The 20,966-nt window shown below is 48.2% G+C and overlaps 1 protein-coding gene and 1 long non-coding RNA gene across 5 annotated transcripts in view; one reads left to right on the top strand and one right to left on the bottom strand.

Annotated features, from left to right (window-relative positions):
* LOC143816108 (uncharacterized) overlaps positions 1-14,811 on the bottom strand; it is a 92,133-nt gene extending 77,322 nt beyond the window's left edge. Inside the window, exon 1 of the long non-coding RNA XR_013223889.1 lies at positions 14,692-14,811. This is a non-coding gene — a long non-coding RNA (uncharacterized LOC143816108). The remainder of the gene's footprint in view (positions 1-14,691) is intronic.
* Positions 1-20,966, top strand: part of KDM1A (lysine demethylase 1A) — a 34,826-nt gene that overhangs the window by 1,901 nt on the left and 11,959 nt on the right. The window contains exons 2-10 of one of the 4 annotated variants that reach the window (XM_077296101.1): positions 8,430-8,595; positions 10,547-10,680; positions 10,766-10,844; positions 11,257-11,349; positions 11,710-11,816; positions 11,989-12,070; positions 12,269-12,363; positions 19,987-20,129; positions 20,444-20,534. In XM_077296101.1, coding sequence (XP_077152216.1) covers positions 8,430-8,595; positions 10,547-10,680; positions 10,766-10,844; positions 11,257-11,349; positions 11,710-11,816; positions 11,989-12,070; positions 12,269-12,363; positions 19,987-20,129; positions 20,444-20,534 — 990 coding nt within the window. Of the gene's footprint in view, positions 1-8,429; positions 8,602-10,546; positions 10,681-10,765; positions 10,845-11,256; positions 11,350-11,709; positions 11,817-11,988; positions 12,071-12,268; positions 12,370-19,986; positions 20,130-20,443; positions 20,535-20,966 lie in introns of all 4 variants that reach the window. The other 3 variants (XM_077296099.1, XM_077296098.1, XM_077296100.1) reach the window with 3 other exon arrangements.

The raw sequence follows: 20,966 nt of genomic DNA, 5'->3' as shown, positions 1-20,966 counted from the left end.
TAACAGGGGAGAATAGCACACAGCAGCCTCTGATCAGAGTAAGGTGGCTGATAACAGGGGAGACTAGCACACAGCAGCCTCTGATCAGAGTGAGGTGGCTGATAACAGAGGAGAATAGTACACAGCCTCTGATCCGTGTGAGGTGGCTGATAACAGAGGAGAATAGCACACAGCAGCCTCTGATCAGTGTGAGGTGGCTGATAACAGGGGAGAATAGCACACAGGAGCCTCTGATCAAAGTGAGGTGGCTGATAACGGGAGAATAGCACACAGCAGCCTCTGATCTGAGTGAGGTGGCTGATAACAGAGGAGAATAGCACACAGCAGCCTCTGATCAGAGTGAGGTGGCTGTTAACAGAGGAGAATAGCACACAGCAGCCTCTGATCTGAATGAGGTGGCTGATAACAGGGGAGAATAGCACACAGCAGCCTCTGATCTGAATGAGGTGGCTGATAACAGGGGAGAATAGCACACAGCAGCCTCTGATCAGTATGAGGTGGCTGATAACAGAGGAGAATAGCACACAGCAGCCTCTGATCAGTATGAGGTGGCTGATAACAGGGGAGAATAGCACACAGCAGCCTCTGATCTGAATGAGGTGGCTGATAACGGGAGAATAGCACACAGCAGCCTCTGATCAGAGTGAGGTGGCTGACAACAGAGGAGAATAGCACACGGCAGCCTCTGATCAGTGTGAGGTGGCTGATAACAGAGGAGAATAGCACACAGCAGCCTCTGATCAGTATGAGGTGGCTGATAACAGGGGAGAATAGCACACAGCAGCCTCTGATCTGAATGAGGTGGCTGATAACAGGGGAGAATAGCACACAGCAGCCTCTGATCAGTATGAGGTGGCTGATAACAGAGGACAATAGCACACAGCAGCCTCTGATCAGTGTGAGGTGGCTGATAACAGGGGAGAATAGCACACGGCAGCCTCTGATCTGTATGAGGTGGCTGATAACAGAGGAGAATAGCACACAGCAGCCTCTGATCAGTGTGAGGTGGCTGATAACAGAGGAGAATAGCACACAGCAGCCTCTGATCTGTATGAGGTGGCTGATAACAGAGGACAATAGCACACAGCAGCCTGTGATCTGTATGAGGTGGCTGATAACAGAGGAGAATAGCACACAGCAGCCTCTGATCAGTATGAGGTGGCTGATAACGGGAGAATAGCACACAGCAGCCTCTGATCAGTATGAGGTGGCTGATAACAGAGGAGAATAGCACACAACAGCCTCTGATCAGTATGAGGTGGCTGATAACGGGAGAATAGCACACGGCAGCCTCTGATCCGTGTGAGGTGGCTGATAACAGAGGAGAATAGCACACAGCAGCCTCTGATCCGTGTGAGGTGGCTGATAACAGAGGAGAATAGCACACGGCAGCCTCTGATCAGTATGAGGTGGCTGATAACGGGAGAATAGCACACAGCAGCCTCTGATCCGTGTGAGGTGGCTGATAACAGAGGAGAATAGCACACAGCAGCCTCTGATCAGTATGAGGTGGCTGATAACGGGAGAATAGCACACAGCAGCCTCTGATCCGTGTGAGGCGGCTGATAACAGAGGAGAATAGCACACAGCAGCCTCTGATCAGTATGAGGTGGCTGATAACGGGAGAATAGCACACAGCAGCCTCTGATCAGTATGAGGTGGCTGATAACGGGAGAATAGCACACAGCAGCCTCTGAGGTGGCTGATAACAGAGGAGAATAGCACACAGCAGCCTCTGATCAGTATGAGGTGGCTGATAACGGGAGAATAGCACACAGCAGCCTCTGATCCGTGTGAGGTGGCTGATAACAGAGGAGAATAGCACACAGCAGCCTCTGATCAGTGTGAGGTGGCCGATAACGGGAGAATAGCACACAGCAGCCTCTGATCCGTGTGAGGTGGCTGATAACAGAGGAGAATAGCACACAGCAGCCTCTGATCCGTGTGAGGTGGCTGATAACAGAGGAGAATAGCACACAGCAGCCTCTGATCCGTGTGAGGTGGCTGATAACAGAGGAGAATAGCACACAGCAGCCTCTGATCAGTATGAGGTGGCTGATAACGGGAGAATAGCACACAGCAGCCTCTGATCTGCATGAGGTGGCTGATAACAGAGGAGAATAGCACACAGCAGCCTCTGATCAGTATGAGGTGGCCGATAACAGGGGAGAATAGCACACAGCAGCCTCTGATCAGTATGAGGTGGCTGATAACAGAGGAGAATAGCACACAGCAGCCTCTGATCAGTATGAGGTGGCTGATAACAGGGGAGAATAGCACACAGCAGCCTTTGATCAGAGTAAGGTGGCTGATAACAGGGGAGACTAGCACACAGCAGCCTCTGATCAGAGTGAGGTGGCTGATAACAGAGGAGAATAGTACACAGCCTCTGATCCGTGTGAGGTGGCTGATAACAGAGGAGAATAGCACACAGCAGCCTCTGATCAGTGTGAGGTGGCTGATAACAGGGGAGAATAGCACACAGCAGCCTCTGATCAAAGTGAGGTGGCTGATAACGGGAGAATAGCACACAGCAGCCTCTGATCAGAGTGAGGTGGCTGATAACAGAGGAGAATAGCACACAGCAGCCTCTGATCTGAATGAGGTGGCTGATAACAGGGGAGAATAGCACACAGCAGCCTCTGATCTGAATGAGGTGGCTGATAACAGGGGAGAATAGCACACAGCAGCCTCTGATCAGTGTGAGGTGGCTGATAACAGGGGAGAATAGCACACAGCAGCCTCTGATCAAAGTGAGGTGGCTGATAACGGGAGAATAGCACACAGCAGCCTCTGATCAGTGTGAGGTGGCTGATAACAGAGGAGAATAGCACACAGCAGCCTCTGATCTGAATGAGGTGGCTGATAACAGGGGAGAATAGCACACAGCAGCCTCTGATCAGTATGAGGTGGCTGATAACAGAGGAGAATAGCACACAGCAGCCTCTGATCAGTATGAGGTGGCTGATAACAGGGGAGAATAGCACACAGCAGCCTCTGATCAGTATGAGGTGGCTGATAACAGGGGAGAATAGCACACAGCAGCCTCTGATCTGAATGAGGTGGCTGATAACGGGAGAATAGCACACAGCAGCCTCTGATCAGAGTGAGGTGGCTGACAACAGAGGAGAATAGCACACGGCAGCCTCTGATCAGTGTGAGGTGGCTGATAACAGAGGAGAATAGCACACAGCAGCCTCTGATCAGTATGAGGTGGCTGATAACGGGAGAATAGCACACAGCAGCCTCTGATCTGAATGAGGTGGCTGATAACGGGAGAATAGCACACAGCAGCCTCTGATCAGAGTGAGGTGGCTGACAACAGAGGAGAATAGCACACGGCAGCCTCTGATCAGTGTGAGGTGGCTGATAACAGGGGAGAATAGCACACAGCAGCCTCTGATCTGAATGAGGTGGCTGATAACAGGGGAGAATAGCACACAGCAGCCTCTGATCAGTATGAGGTGGCTGATAACAGAGGAGAATAGCACACAGCAGCCTCTGATCAGTATGAGGTGGCTGATAACAGAGGAGAATAGCACACAGCGGCCTCTGATCTGTATGAGGTGGCTGATAACAGAGGAGAATAGCACACAGCAGCCTCTGATCAGTATGAGGTGGCTGATAACAGAGGAGAATAGCACACAGCGGCCTCTGATCAGTATGAGGTGGCTGATAACAGGGGAGAATAGCACACAGCAGCCTCTGATCAGTATGAGGTGGCTGATAACAGAGGAGAATAGCACACAGCAGCCTCTGATCAGTATGAGGTGGCTGATAACGGGAGAATAGCACACAGCAGCCTCTGATCTGAATGAGGTGGCTGATAACAGAGGAGAATAGCACACAGCAGCCTCTGATTAGTATGAGGTGGCCGATAACGGGAGAATAGCACACAGCAGCCTCTGATCAGTATGAGGTGGCTGATAACAGAGGAGAATAGCACACAGCAGCCTCTGATCAGTATGAGGTGGCTGATAACAGGGGAGAATAGCACACAGCAGCCTCTGATCAGAGTAAGGTGGCTGATAACAGGGGAGAATAGCACACAGCAGCCTCTGATCAGAGTGAGGTGGCTGATAACAGAGGAGAATAGCACACAGCCTCTGATCCGTGTGAGGTGGCTGATAACAGAGGAGAATAGCACACAGCAGCCTCTGATCAGTGTGGTGGCTGATAACAGGGGAGAATAGCACACAGCAGCCTCTGATCAAAGTGAGGTGGCTGATAACGGGAGAATAGCACACAGCATCAGAGTGAGGTGGCTGATTACAGAGGAGAATAGCACACAGCGGCCTCTGATCAGTGTGAGGTGGCTGATAACAGAGGAGAATAGCACACGGCAGCCTCTGATCTGTATGAGGTGGCTGATAACAGAGGACAATAGCACACGGCGGCCTCTGATCAGTGTGAGGTGGCTGATAACGGGAGAATAGCACACGGCAGCCTCTGATCAGTATGAGGTGGCTGATAACAGAGGACAGTAGCACACAGCGGCCTCTGATCAGTATGAGGTGGCTGATAACTGGGGAGAATAGCACACAGCAGCCATCCTCTGATCAGTGAGGAGTGGTTGATAACGGGCCAATAGCATGCATGCTAAGGCCCCGATAAGCATGAGACTAACATCGGCCAGCCGGTATGGATGTGTGTGACAGGGCCGTCCTATGTATGAGGTGCTGCTGACAGAGGCTGTTGGGAGTTATTCGATCAGACTGCTGCTCCTTTTGTTCCCTAGAGATAAGACTCGTCTGGCAGCTGCTGTGTGTGGGAGAGTCGAGCCAAATGGTGGCTCCGGTGTGTAGGAGAGTCTGGCCAGATGGTGGCTCCGGTGTGTGGGAGAGTCGGGCCAGATGGTGGCTCCGGTGTGTGGGAGAGTCGGGCCAGATGGCGGCTCCGGTGTGTGGGAGAGTCGGGCCAGATGGTGGCTCCGGTGTGTGGGAGAGTCGGGCCAAATGGTGGCTCCGGTGTGTAGGAGAGTCGGGCCAGATGGTGGCTCCGGTGTGTGGGAGAGTCGGGCCAGATGGCGGCTCCGGTGTGTGGGAGAGTCGGGCCAGATGGTGGCTCTGGTGTGTGGGAGAGTCGGGCCAGATGGCGGCTCCGGTGTGTGGGAGAGTCGGGCCAGATGGCGGCTCCGGTGTGTGGGAGAGTCGAGCCAAATGGTGGCTCCGGTGTGTGGGAGAGTCGGGCCAGATGGTGGCTCCGGTGTGTGGGAGAGTCGGGCCAGATGGTGGCTCCGGTGTGCAGGAGAGTCGGGCCAGATGGTGGCTCCGGTGTGTGGGAGAGTCGGGCCAGATGGCGGCTCCGGTGTGTAGGAGAGTCGGGCCAGATGGCGGCTCCGGTGTGCGGGAGAGTCGGGCCAGATGGTGGCTCCGGTGTGTGGGAGAGTCGGGCCAGATGGTGGCTCCGGTGTGTGGGAGAGTCGGGCCAGATGGCGGCTCCGGTGTGTGGGAGAGTCGGGCCAGATGGCGGCTCCGGTGTGTGGGAGAGTCGGGCCAGATGGCGGCTCCGGTGTGCGGGAGAGTCGGGCCAGATGGCGGCTCCGGTGTGCGGGAGAGTCGGGCCAGATGGCGGCTCCGGTGTGCGGGAGAGTCGGGCCAGATGGCGGCTCCGGTGTGTGGGAGAGTCGGGCCAGATGGCGGCTCCGGTGTGTGGGAGAGTCGGGCCAGATGGCGGCTCCGGTGTGCGGGAGAGTAGGGCCAGATGGCGGCTCCGGTGTGCGGGAGAGTCGGGCCAGATGGCGGCTCCGGTGTGCGGGAGAGTCGGGCCAGATGACGGCTCCGGTGTGCGGGAGAGTCGGGCCAGATGGAGGCTCTGGTGATCAGGAAAGGCGGGCCAGATGGCGGCTCCGGTGTGCGGGAGGGTCAGGCCGGATGGTGGCTCTGGTGATCGGGAGGGTCGGGCCGGATGGTGGCATGATGTGGCTATGCTGTCATGGAAGCAGTCGGGAACAGTGAAACTAATTGTGTGCCTTGCAGTGTAGAGATTCCAACTCCCATCATTTCACACTGAGCAGTCTTTGACTGACCTGATGAGCATCGCACCTCATTAGACCGGGATCACACAGCTGTATATAGAATATACGGAATAATGGTCCAGTTATATGGGATACAGTGCGCAGTGCTGATCGCCCCTTTCTTTTTCTTTTTTTTCTTCCTTTAGATTTGTTTGGGATTTTTGACACCTAAATGACATCAGGATGGAAATGTAACTCTTTCTATGTAACTCAGTGCTTAGGACTAGGGCTTCGGAGTCGGGGTCCATTTTAGAGGACTGACTCCGACTCCTAAAATATATAATAAATTGGTACAGTAGTTTAGTGCAGGATGTGGTGTAAATTTTTCATAGTAATTTGGGAAAGTTATGAAATATCCTATAAATGTGTTCTGTTCCTGATCCAAGGATCTCGGCTTTTAGTTGAGATGAATCTGTGCTGCACTTTATGTACATGCTCAGTAGTGACCAGTGCTGTGGAGTCGGAGCTGAGATGAATCTGTTCTGCACTTTATGTACATGCTCAGTAGTGACCAGTGCTGTGGAGTCGGAGCTGAGATGAATCTGTGGTGCACTTTATGTACATGCTCAGTAGTGACCAGTGCTGTGGAGTCGGAGCTGAGATGAATCTGTGCTGCACTTTATGTACATGCTCAGTAGTGACCAGTGCTGTGGAGTCGGAGCTGAGATGAATCTGTGCTGCACTTTATGCATTTGCTCGGTAGTGACCAGTGCTGTGGAGTCGGAGCTGAGATGAATCTGTGCTGCACTTTATGCATTTGCTCGGTAGTGACCAGTGCTGTGGAGTCGGAGCTGAGATGAATCTGTGCTGCACTTTATGCACATGCTCAGTAGTGACTGGTACTGTGGGGTCGGAGTCAGGGAACTGTCGGAGGTTTGTCTTATCGATTCCACAGCCCTGATTAGGACATGCTACCCCAATCTGCAGAGCGCATGTACGATTATAGACTTGTGTGTGTTCCTTCTAGTGATGTACCAGGAGGTGGGTGCCAGTGCCTCCACAGCACCCAACCGACATTGTATGTGCCCAGGTACAGAGGCCGCACTTCCTGGCTTTGTGCAGATGAGCTGCAGTGTGTTGTGAGCCATCTGCTGCAGCTAACAATGAGCGTATTAGTGAGCAGGGCCCTCACAATGCCTGCCTGCTGCCTGCCTGGCATTCCTTCCAGTACAAAATGACTTCACAAAGTCCTATATAGGATTATTTCTTCTTGTCAGCCAGAGAATAATATGTATCGGTCAGGATTAGAAGATAAATGTTATTATTGGTGACTGTCCTGGGAGACCCTGATCATGAGAATTAAGGGGATGCAGGATGGATTTAGGGCTAATCCCTGTACCCCAGATCCCACCACAGTGTGACCCTATTCTAGTGAATCAAGCCAGTTATGACTCCCCCATACACAGGAATCCCGAAAGCTCCTGTGTTCTCACTGAGAGGGTCGGGGGGAGAAAGTAAGGAAATCCAGCAGGCCGTCCACTCGATCCAGCAGTCGGCCATCATCTTCTCCCAGCCGCTTCATGGTACTCGCTGCAGCACCACGGCCCCCATGTACTATTCCCTTGGGGACCGTCACTTCTCACAGTTTATGGAAGACAGTGATAATGTCATGCTGTATGTTCCTGCATTTCCAGGAGGAATAATGGAGGAATGCCATAAGAATGTTAAGATGCGCTGTCTAGCATTGTATGTATTTAGTAAAGCAGACATGGGAGCCTGCACATCTTATTTAGGCTGCGTTCACACAGCGCCTTTTCTTCTGCCATGGGTCCACGTGGAAGCGGAGATCCACATGAACGTTCTGCTCCATTACTGCCCTCACCCTCTGGCTGTCCCATGCCTTCTGCCCCGCAGTAGCTTCAGAGCCGGACCTTGGAGAAACACAAGCCGCCCTAACTTGTCAGTATGCCAGGGACTTTAACCACCCAGGTGTCGCCCTGTTGTGGCTGTGGAGACCCAGGGTGAAACGTGGCGACTGCCTCTCACATTGCTATCGGAGAGGAGCAGTAATGACAGCCGCTAGTGCACAGGCAGCTCCGACATCCCGAAAGTGACTGTCCGGCTTTACTATTACCCTCCTAGGCTTAGTCTGCATCATAGAAGAAGCTATAGCATCATTCTTCCTTCACTAATACCGTCATATCCTCGCAGCAAGTGTTGCCCTGGCACGTGCCCAGCTCCGATTCCCGACACCTCACGTAACACGTCTGCAGTATTCTGTAAGGGGGTGTCCGCAGGTACAAGGGTATCGCGTCACGCGGAGGGACGCTGATGTAAAATGCGTGCACCTATGGTGAGAAACAGTGATGATCCCATTCCGTGTTATAGGCTGGTCGGACCCTTCACATTGTCGCCCTACAGATCCCAAGTGTTGGAACCTTTTTCATCATCTTGTCCCTTTTCTATTTTTCAGGTAGAATATAGGGAGATGGATGAAAGCCTCGCCAACCTGTCCGAAGATGAGTACTATTCAGAAGAAGAGCGAAATGCTAAGGCAGAAAGGGAGAAGAAAGTGCCACCACCGCCTCCACAAGCTCCTCCAGAGGAAGAGGTGGACAGCGAGCCCGAGGAGCCATCGGGTACATGTAGTAATCTTCATGGCCTTTATCTTTTCCCCACATAACAATGCTCAATGCCCCTCCTAGGAATTAGGAATTTAGGCTATGTGCACACTTTGAGTAAAACTACGGCACCATTTCTGCCTCTAGCTGAAAAAAAACCTTCATTTTGGGTGTGTTTTTTTCCATGGGTTTTTGGTGCATTTTTCTCTGCTTTTTTGGTTGATTTGTGTGAAGTGAATGGTGAAAAATGCGCAGAGAACTGACATGCTCTAGATTATTTTCTGCACCAGATCTGCAAGTCAAAAATACTCAACGTGTGCATGACACTTCAGGTTTCTCCTTCACTTTGCTGGCATAAGGTTTTGTCACAAATCTGCACAAAAAACGCACCAAATCTGCAACGTGTGCACACAGCCTGAAGGCTTAGTTGTCCTGTGCCAAATAAAACTATGGCCTTGCTGCAGTCCATCAATGGTTATATAACCCCCTGACTCCCCCTGCATACGCCCAAAAAACCCTTTTGAAGTTCTCCTGTGATGTATGTTAATCCTGTCGGTCCGGTCTGATGGGCTTTGGTTTCTGCAGCCTCCATCCACCCTCCTGGCTGATGATGGCCGTGCTCCTGCTGTAACTGGTGTGGGTGACGCCTCCTGTGCCATCCACATATGACCATTGATTATTTGGGTGGTATACAGGGGGTTATCTAACCATTGTTTATTTGGGTGGTATACAGGGGGTTATATAACCATTGATTATTTAGGTGGTATACAGGGGGTTATATAACCATTATTTGGGTGGTATACAGGGGGTTATATAACCATTATTTGGGTGGCATACAGGGGGTTATATAACCATTATTTGGGTGGTATACAGGGGGTTATATAACCATTATTTGGGTGGCATACAGGGGGTTATATAACCATTATTTGGGTGGTATACAGAAGGTTATATCACCATTGATTATTTGGGTGGTATGCAGGGGGTTACCTAACCATTGATTATTTGGGTAGTATACAAGGGGCTATCTAACCATTCGTTATTTTGGTGGTATATAGGGGGTTATATAACCATTGATTATTTGGGTAGTATACAGGGGGTTACCTAACCATTGATTATTTGGGTGGTATACAGGGGGTAACCTAACCATTGATTATTTGGGTGGTATACAGGGGGCTATATAACCATTGATTATTTGGGTGGTATACAGGGGGTTACTTAACCATTGATTATTTGGGTGGTATACAGGGGGTTACTTAACAATTGATTATTTGGGTGGTATACAGGGGGTTACCTAACCATTGATGGACTGCAGCACAGGCGCTGATTGAGGTCATCGTTTTTCTTGACACAGGACAGAACTGGTGTTAGGTTCCCTTTAATGACTTATAGGTTGAAACAATAAGATTTTTTTTAAAGAATGTCTTATAAATTACAAAACTGCCTCCTGAAATTGTGGCTATGCAAAGGGTTCTGGGAGCCGCCGTGTACCGGTATCCTTCCATGCTCAATGTCAGACCAGGCAGAAGGCCGAGGTAATCGGGGGGGGGGGGGGGGGATAATTATATGGCAATGTCACCAACTAACACTAAAAAAGACCCTCCTACAATATATTTATTCAAAATTCACATAAAAAGGGGGACTTGGGTAATAAAGTCACAGGGGTGTGGGGTGGGGGAAATATATAGCTCTATATCAGCCTCCTGTACTGAGCCCCCTAGCAGGGGCACAACATTGCATTACTAGTGTGCCAACCTCGGCGGCAAGGTAGGGTCAATAAAGGAGGCCGATATAGAGCTAGGCCCAATTTTCCCTACCCCCTGTAACTTTATTACCTAAGTCCCCCTTTTTATATAAATTTTGAATAAATACGCTGTAAATAGTAGTTTGTAATTTTTGGGACCTTCGTCCATCTAGTTTAGTGTTCCCGCATACTGCAATGTCCCAGGACTATGGCTTCCTTTTTCTCCAGGTGTAGAGGGCGCAGCCTTCCAGAGCAGGCTTCCACATGACAGAATGACTTCCCAAGAGGCAGCATGCTTCCCTGACATTATTAGCGGCCCGCAGCCCACGCAGAAGGTCTTCCTGTACATCCGGAACCGGACGGTACGTAGGACTGCGCCACCCTTGTGTCCACTTACACAGGGCTGCTGTAAACTGGCTCTTACTCACATTGTCATTCTTCTCCTAGCTGCAGCTGTGGTTAGACAACCCGAAAGTCCAACTCACCTTCGAGGCGACCCTTCAGCAGCTAGAAGCACCTTATAATAGTAAGTTCTTGTGCATTAGAGGAATTGCCCATCCTTGGGAACCTTTTTTTCTTATATAAATGTATTCATTTTTGGCAATATATAATTTTTGTAATTGGGACTTTTTTCATCATTTGCTTTCTGTAGCCTCGATTACTGACTGCTTATTGTGAGTTAACTGAGACTCTGTCAGTGAGCACATTCTGATGGTCCAGCGGGAGAGCTTTTAACGCTTATCTATCTTTTTCTCGGCTAGTATATGAGCAATTTGCAGGGAAACTAAGAGCCTGTAAATCGCACTGCAAGCGTATTGCGAAAATGATTTTTAGCCGCAAATACATGTACTTAAACAACCTCTTTAATATGGCGATAGAATTATGCGAAAAATGAAGAAATGTGTGTATAATAATATTTTTTTCTGTCTCGTCTGTAGGCGACTCTGTGCTGGTTCACAGAATACACTGCTATCTTGAAAGACATGGATTAATTAACTTTGGTATCTACAAGAGACTGAAACCTTTACCAAGTAAGGAACCGGAAATATCCTTCCAGTTTTAAGTAGGATATTCTACGATTTGATAATCTTGTGTGCCAGTAAGTGTGGGCACAACAAGGGCACACGTCGTTTATAGCTCCTATCCAGTACATAATCAATCATCCCTTTGATTGAGGTTGCAGCAAGATTCTGGCTGTCGTTCTGCCAGTGATGAATAGGTGTTACCTGGTTGTCATGGGCAGATGCCTTTTTCGGTGTGGTAGACTTCATACCGATTTTATGTATGTAGAAATAAATCATCTCTGTCATTATTACACGGAATATCTCTATTTTACAATACAGAATTTCTATCCGTGTGTAGGTTACCATCTTATTTTCTTTCCCCTCTAGCCAAGAAAACGGGAAAGGTGATCATCATTGGCTCGGGAGTGTCTGGCTTGGCTGCTGCTCGCCAGTTGCAAAGTTTTGGAATGGATGTTACTCTCTTAGAAGCAAGGGTAAGTGAAGTTAACCCCTTCCTGGTGCTGACCGTTTTTATTACTCCCCCTGAACGACACTGGCCAACTTTTTAATTTAGCTATTTCTCCCTGGATTCTGGTTTTGCTTTTCTTACCCTTGCTGTAATGTGGGTTGTCGGGATGGCACAGTAACATTTGATTTGCCTTACAGGACCGTGTCGGGGGAAGAGTTGCTACCTTCCGAAAAGGAAATTATGTTGCTGACTTGGGTGCAATGGTTGTCACTGGACTTGGTGAGTTGCTTTCCCTTAGAGCAGTTTTCGTTTGATTCCATTGAGATCAGTTGCTTTGTGTATTCTTACCCTGCGTCTGGATAATTTAGTGGGATCGGTGATGCCAGCACGTCTTTCACAAATGTCTGGTTTTTCACTATGGCAGGATGCGGTGCGTACATTGATAAACTGAAGCCTGTACTTTGTGCTTTGTTGTAGGTGGCAATCCAATGGCTGTGATCAGCAAACAAGTCAATATGGAATTGGCAAAAATAAAGCAAAAATGCCCACTGTATGAAGCGAATGGACAAGCGGTACATGTATATATTGAGTCAAATTATCTATTTTTTTTTTATTTTTAATATATATTGCAATTTTTATTAGTGTACAGTTTGTTTCTAACAACATTTATTGCAGATCTTATGTGCATTTGCCGAATTCTGGTCCTCGACCTTCTTTCCCATTTGCTCCGATAAGTCTATGAGAAGCTCCTGACTTCTGCATGCAGTGTATAAACCATGTCACTGAGAATTTACGTTCACTATCTGCTTGCCTCTACACTGGTAACCAACTAGAGACAAGTATCGGCAGATTTCGAGAAACCATTAGAGTGGATACAGGAACCAAAGGCTGCCAGATTTAGTAGTCTACACAATGAGACATAGGAGGTTAAAGGGGTTGTCTGTTACTTTAATATTGAGAGCCTAACCTTAAGTCATCAACGCCAGATTGGTGGGGGAGTGACACCTGACATCCCCAACAGGTGGGATCAGTTGCGGAGTGGAGAAGAACAGCTCTATCAACTGCATAGTGGCCGCACCGGGGTACTGCGGATCCATCCCTGACCACATAAGGAACAGCTTCAGCTCCCTTGCCAATCTGGTATTGATGACCTATCCTAATAATAGCCATCAGTATCAAAGTACTGGACAACCCCTTTTAGTGAAGTAACGAGCAGATTTACCCTGTACCATGCCTTTCTGTGAGCTACCTACAGTAGCTCTGTGTGCTTCTATATTGGTAGAAGTGTGCTATGTATTGGCTGGAGGAAGCTTTTAGTCATTGGTGGAACTTTTGAGCATTGACTCTGAGTAAACCTGTATCAGTGTCTTGCTTCTGCCCACATCATCATCATAGGCATGGATGCTCCTATCTTACAATGCAATGTAAACTATTATTTATTTATATAGCACCATTGATTCCATGGTGCTGTACATGAGAAGGGGTTACATACAAATTACAGATATCACTTACAGTAGACAGACTAACAATGAGAGACTGATACAGAGGGGCGAGGACCCTGCCCTTGCCGGCTTACATTCTACAGGATGGTGGGGAAGGAGACAGTAGGTTGGGGATTGAAGAAGCTCTGGTGTTGGTGAGGCGGTAGCTCCAGTAGTGGGGAGGAGGCAGCGAGGTCAGTGCAGGTTGTAGGCTTTCCTGAAGAGGTGGGTTTCAGGTTCCGTCTGAAGGATCCGAATGTGGTTGATAGTCAGATGTGTTGGGGCAAATAATTCCTGAGGATGGGGGATATTCGGGAGAAGTCTTAGAGGCGGTTGGGTGAGGAGCGAATAAGTGTGGAGGAGAGAAGGAGGTCTTGGGAGGACCGGAGATTACGTGAGGGAAAATATCGGGAGATTAGTTCAGAGATATATGGAGGAGACAGGTTATGGATGGCTTTGTAAGTTAATATTAGTCATTTGAACTGGATAAGCTGAGGGAACGGGAGCCAGTGAAGAGATTTGCAGAGGGGGGAAGCGGAGGAGTAGCGAGGAGAGAAATGAACTAGTCTGGCAGCAGAGTTAAGGATGGACTGGAGAGGTGCAAGGGTGTTAGCAGGGAGGCCACAGAAAGGGATGTTGCAGTAGTCAAGGCGGGTGATAATGAGGGCATGCACAAGCATTTTAGTAGATTGACGGTTGAGGAAAGGACGGATTCTAGAGATATTTTTTAGGTGGAGTCGACACAAGGTGGAAAGCGCTTGGATGTGCGGTTTGAAGGACAGAGTCAAGGGTTACTCCGAGGCAGCGGACTTCCGGTACGGGGGAAAGCGTAATGTAGTTAATTGCGATAGATAGAATGTAAGTCCGCAAGGACAAGGTTCTCTCCCCTCTGCACCAGTCTGTCACTGTAAACCTGTTTACTGTAAACGATATCTATAACCCTGTATGTAACTCCTTTCTCATGTTCAGCACCATGGAATTAATGGTGCTATATAAATTAAAATAATAATAGATAGGTCAGGTAAGGAAAATCTATGAGATGGAGGAAAGATGAGGAGTTCAGATTTGTCCACATTGAGTTTGAGGAAGCGAGAGGAGAAGGAGGAGGATATGGCTGATAGACACTCCAGGATTTTGGACAGCAGGGAGGTGACGTCTGGGCCAGAAAGGTAGATCTGAGTCATCAGCATAAGGGTACGTTCACACAGGACTTTTTTGCTGCTTTTTTTTGCTGCTTTTTTTTATGCTAATTTTGGTGCGTTTTTTTGGTGCGTTTTTGGTGCGTTTTTTGGGTACGTTCACACAGGACTTTTTTGCTGCAGATTTATGCTGCAGATTTTTGCTGCTTTTTTTATGCCAATTTTCAGCTGCTAGGACACCTCACAATGGCTCTTCACACCTCACAATGGCTCTTCACACCTTACTACCAGGAACTCCCTCACAATAGATCACAATCAGGACACCTCACAATGGCTCTTCACACCTCACAATGGCTCACAATGGCTCTTCACACCTCACTACTAGGAACTCCCTCAGAATAGATCACAATCAGGACACCTCACAATGGCTCTTCACACCTCACAATGGCTCACAATGGCTCTTCACACCTCACTAACCACACCCTGAAGCTCTTGGCTGTGAGATCCCTTCCTGCTGGCCATGATTTTCTGCACAAAAAACGCAGCAAATAATGCTACATGCGTTTTTTCAGCGTTTTTTCAGCGTTTTTTTCATCACCCATTCAAGTCAATGGGTGAAAAAACGCTGCAAAAACGCAGCAAAAACGCTGAAAGAAGTGACATGCCCTATGTCCAAAAAAAGCAGCAAAGCAGAAAATACTGATCAAACAAAAAACCAACGTGTGTGCATGAGATTTCTGAAATCTCATAGGCTTTACTGGTACTGTAAAAAGCAGCTGAAAATTAGAATAAAAAAAAGCAGCAAAAAAAAGCAGCAAAAAAGTCCTGTGTGAACGTACCCTAAAGGTGGTACTGGAATCAATGGGACTTTGAGTTGTCCCAGGCCAAGTGTATAGAGTGAGAAGAGTAGGGGTCCTAGAACAGAGCCTTGGGGGACTCCAACAGAGAGCGGGTGGGATGAGGAGGTAGTGTGGGAGTGGGAGACACTGAATGTGTGGTTGGAAAGCTATGAGGAAATCCAGGATAGGGCGAGTTCGTTGATGCCAAAGGAGGAGAGGATCTTTAGTAGGACGCAGTGGTCAACTATGTCGAAAGCAGAGGACAGGTCTAGAAGGAGGAGTACAGAGTATTGTCCGTTAGCTTTGGCTATAAGTAGGTCGTTAGTAATTTTGGTCAGGCCTGTCTCAGTTGAGTGATGGGGGCAGAAACCAGATTGTAGATTGTCAAAGAGCAAGTTAGATGAGAGGTGGGAGGAAAGTTCAGCATGGACGTGCTGCTCCAGGAGTTTGGAAGCGAAAGGGAGCAGTGATATTGAGCGATAGCTGGACATAGCAGTTGGATCGAGGGTTGGCTTTTTAAGGATAGACGTGATTGTGGCATGTTTGGAAGCAGAAGGGAAGGTGCCAGAAGTTAGTGATAGGTTGAAGAGATGAGTTAGGGATGGGATAAGAGTGGTGGTGAGGTTGGGGAAGAGATGGGATGGGATAGGGTCGAGCGCACAGGTGGTGAGGTGCTATTTGGAGAGGAGACAGTTAAGCCCCCCTTCAATGATGTTGGATAGGGAGGTTATGGGGTTTGGGCATTTGTCTGGTATACAAAGGGGTTGTGGTGGTTGAACAATGAAGACTTGCCTTGTTTGGTCGATCTTATTTTTAAAGTGTGTGGCAAAGTCCTCAGCAGAGATGAGGGAGGTTGGAAGGGGCAGTGGGGGGCGGAGGAGTGAGTTAAAGGTTTTGAATAACTGTTTGGGGTTGTAGGATTGGGAAGATACGAAGGTTGTGAAGTAGGCCTGTTTAGCAGAGGTGAGAGCAGATTTAAAAGCGAGTGTTGCCTGTTTGAATGCAGTGAAGTCGTCTTGCGAATGTGTTTTTTTTCCATTGCCGCTCTGCAACCCTGGACACTTGCCGGAACTTTTTAGTGGTGTTATTGTGGCAGGGTTGTCTGTTGATACTTTGCACTCTGCCATGAACGAGAGGGGCAACCTTGTCAATAGGTGATGCAAGAGTTGCATTGTAGAAAGCAGTGGCACTGTCTGTGTCGTGGAGTGAGGATATGGATGCCAGTGGTAGAGTAGAGTCAGTGTGTGGGTGTCTAGATGTGCAAGGTTTCTGCAGGGGGTGCGCATGTTGCTGGACATGGGTGACCGGTGAGGAGGACAGGGATGAGAAAGTGAACAGATGTTGGTCGGATAGAGTGTGAGGGGAGGTAATGAAGTTAGATAGAGAGCAGAGATGGGTGAAGACCAGGTCTAGTGTATGTCCGTCTGTGTGGGTGGCTGCGGAGGACCACTGAGTAAGTCCAAAAGATGAAGTAAGGGACAGAAATTTGGAGGCTGTTGACTGAAGGGTATCAGTGGGGATGTTGAAGTCACCCATGATGATGGTGGGAATGTCAGCAGAGAGAAAGTGAAGTAACCAGGTGGAGAATTGGTCAATAAAGGTAGTGGCCGGGCCCAGAGGTCGGTATATGACGGCCACTTGGAGGTTGGAGGGAGAGTAGATGCGGACAGAGTGGACTTCAAAAGAGGGGAGGATAAGGGAGGGTAGAGGTGGGATTGGGTTAAAGGTGCAGCTTGAAGAAAGGAGAATACCCACTCCTCCACCATGTTTGTTGCCGAGGCGAGGGGTGTGGGTGAAGTGGAGGCCGCCGTAAGACAGCGCAGAAGGGGAGGCGGTGTCAGAGGGTGTTAGCCATGTTTCTGTGAGGCCGAGGAAGGCAAGCTTGTGAGAGAGAAAAAGGTCATGAATCACATGAAGCTTATTGCAGATTGAGCGGGAATTCCAGAGAGAGGGAGCAGGAGGATGGGCGTTAGAGGCACAGGTTTTATGTTGGAAAGATTGCGGTAGTTCTTATTAGATAGGGAGTGGTAGGAGGGGGTAGTGAAGGGAGGTATGAGCTGTGGGGGTCCAGGGTTGGGAGATATGTCGCAGGCAGTGAGGAGAAGCAGAGAAAGGGCGAGCAGGTGGGATAAGGAGAGTGGCCGGCTTGTTTTTTTTAGGACAGATTTGAGGTTGAGGAGCAGCTTAGCAGTGGAGGACAGATGGGTAGGTAAGAGCACTGTAAGGGCATATGTAAACATGGTGAAGGAGTAAGATGGGTTAATACAAAAGCTAGATCCAAGTAATAAGAAATGCTTATTCAGCAGACATACCCAAAAGAGACAGATACATAGAGTGGGGTCCTGACTCCTGTCGTGACTAACTGCCATTGAAATAACTGCACTTCACGATACTTTAGCTGCCGTGATACTTTGCTGCCGGGAGACGCGTGCCTGACCTGCACGCGTGCCCCCCTAGAATGCTACTAAATTTATAGGACTAAAGGTACCGTTACACTAAACGACTTACCAACGATCACGACCAGCGATACGACCTGGCCGTGATCGTTGGTAAGTCGTTGTGCGGTCGCTGGGCAGCTGTCACACAGACAGCTCTCTCCAGCGACCAACGATCAGGGGAACGACTTCGGCATAGTTGAAACTGTTTTCAACTATGCCGAAGTCCCCCTGCAGCACCCGGGTAACCAGGGTAAACATCGGGTTACTAAGTGCAGGGCCGCGCTTAGTAACCCGATATTTACCCTGGTTACCATTGTAAAAAAAAAAAAACACTACATATTCACATTCCGATGTCTGTCACGTCCCCCGCCGGCGTCCACAGGGTTAAAACTGCTTTCGGCAGTCAGTGCAGGGAAGCTCTCGGCAGCAGCGCGTGCAATAGCAGCGCTCCTGCCGAAAGCAGTTTTAACCCGGGGGACGTGACAGACATCAGAATGTGAATATGTACTGTTTTTTTTTTACTTTAACAATGGTAACCAGGGTAAATATCGGGTTACTAAGCGCGGCCCTGCGCTTAGTAACCCAATATTTACCCTGGTTACAAGTGAACACATCGCTGGATCAGCGTCACACACGCCGATCCAGCGATGACAGCGGGTGATCAGCGACCAAAAAATGGTCCTGATCATTCCCCAACGACCAACGATCTCCCAGCAGGGGCCTGATCGTTGGTCGCTGTCACACATAACGAGATCGTTAGCGGGATCGTTGCTACGTCACCAAAAGCGTGACGTTGCAACGATATCGTTAACGATATCGTTATGTGTGACTCAGCCTTTAGTAGAGGATCAGGTGAGAGGGATTGTGGGACCTTATTTGGGATAAATTAGCAATTGGCCAACACACCAGGGGAGGTTACATGATCAAAGGCACTGGCCTGGCTACACCCATATGCTGTAACACCTTGCACCAGGTAGTATCTCCTGTGACCCCGGCATGGATGTACAGCAGTAAGTATTGAATACAATGCAACAAATGAATTTAGCTACCATTCAGCAGGCACTGTTATATACCATTAAGGGGAATGTTGCAGGATGATAAGCAGCAGATGACTGCAAGCAGAGATTGCTATCCAGCATATTTTCTAAATGGCTGATAGGTGAGTGTCCAAGCCCTGCGGCCTCCACTTTGGGTGAAAGCATTGGTTATACTAGAAGGATCTGTGACATCCAGGCGGCGCTCGAATATACAGACTGCTGCACATGAGCATGGCCCTCTCCATTATCTTAGGAAATGTGTAGCGACAAGTTTGCAGAAGAAAAGGTTCAAAATGTCAAGTTTTGTTTGTTCCCCTTACATAGTAGTTAGATGCTCATGGGTTATCTCCTACTGGATCATCATTTTACTACTTGTCCTAGTAGTGGACAACCCCTTCTCAATCTGAGTGTTTGCCCCCATTAAAATAAAAACAATTATACTCCTCTCTAGTATCATTCTAGCGTTGTCGACACTCTCTCCAGGGCTCATGCAGTCTACTACGTCTCAGTGTCCGCCCCCAGTAGGTGTATACTCCCAAAAATGATGCACGACAGAGCACACGTTCGTTCTGTCGGCGCATACAGCTGAATCCTATTTTTCGGGGGGGGGGGGGTCGAAGGTAAACCCTGACGGGACCAAGGAACGTATGACGAGACGCAATATGAAAGCAGCCTATACAGCAAAGCTGTGCGTGTTCATATGCAGCAGAGTTGTGTGTATTTACTGTGCATGCAGCAGTGTCGTGGCATGTAAACCGTTGTAAGAGTAATGGAAATTCTGCTGGGAAACACAAACAGGAGCTGACTGTTAACTCCCTTGTAGAGAGGAACTCGTTCGGCCACGTTAACACATTCAGTGTTTGGTCAGTATTTTACCTCAGTATTTGTAAGCTAAAGCCAGGAGAGGAACAGTCAGAGGGAAAGTATAATAGAAACACGTCACCACTTCTGTATTTATCACCCACTCCTGGTTTTGGCTTACACATACTGAGGTAAAATACTGTCCTTGTGACCGTGGCCTTGGAGTACTTTACTGACCTCTGGTGATGCTGACCCTGATGCTTATTCACACTACCAGATACGTTTTAATTAGTAAGAAATCTATTTTCCCATTTTCTGATGTCTTAAACTGGGGTTTGTCTTATAGTAAGGTGCGTCTCATAGCCCAGGAAATATGGTATGTTGTTTTATTAGACTCTATATTGTTTTTGGTATTCCATTATTTGCTACTTCTTACAATCTGTAAACTCTAACAATCCAGGTACCAAAAGAAAAAGATGAGATGGTAGAGCAAGAGTTTAACCGTTTATTGGAAGCTACCTCCTACCTCAGCCATCAACTAGACTTCAATGTTCTTAATAACAAACCCGTCTCACTCGGACAAGCCCTGGAAGTTGTTATACAGTAAGTTGCCCGAATACAGTGGCATGTGAAAGTTTGGGCACCCCTGGTCAAAATTACTGTTATTGTGAACAGTTAAGCAAGTTGAAGATGAAATGACCTCTTAAAGGCCTGAAGTTAATGATGACACATTTCCTTTGTATTTTAGGCCCCAAAAATGTATATTTTCATCTTTTAAATGTTTTAACTGCCCAAACTTTTACATGCCGCTATGTTCTCCATTCAAATTTAGATGAAGGTGGTTGGACTTCATGGTATCCCCCTTTTTTCTGTCTTATTCTTGTGTAACTCTCATAACTTTTTTTTTTTAATTTAAGACTTCAAGAAAAACATGTAAAAGATGAACAAATTGAGCACTGGAAGAAAATTGTGAAAACACAGGAAGAATTGAAAGAACTGTTAAATAAGGTAGGCATTTTAAGCGTTAACGTGCCATCCTTAAGCATGTCACCATCTACACACTACTTAACAGTTGAATGGGAAAATGCATATATTTTTTGTGAATATGGCCCATTTTAGATTACAGAGGTCTCAGTCATATTTTGTACTCCGCTTGACTATTTTGTCAGTGTCTGCATACAGTTGTGTATGCAGAAAGAAGAATGTTGGCCCTGTTAACGTTACGTTTGTGTCACAAGTTCTTTGGGGGCTCAATCTCATCCCTTGAAAAATGAGATTCATATTTGACCCCAACAGTACCCTTCACTATAATGAGGCAGACTGAGTCACTTTGATCTCCATTCTCCCGGAATCTCATTTTTTTGGACTGACACAAAAACGCAGTCTATCATGCTTTTATGTCCGCCTAATGAAAGGCGTACACTATCAGAACGGAGGTTA

This window comes from Ranitomeya variabilis, chromosome 3 (genome assembly GCF_051348905.1).
Source record: "Ranitomeya variabilis isolate aRanVar5 chromosome 3, aRanVar5.hap1, whole genome shotgun sequence".
Taxonomy (NCBI): domain Eukaryota; kingdom Metazoa; phylum Chordata; class Amphibia; order Anura; family Dendrobatidae; genus Ranitomeya; species Ranitomeya variabilis.
The sequence above is the reverse complement of the archived record's forward strand: the minus strand, read 5'-3'. Positions and strand labels throughout refer to the sequence as shown.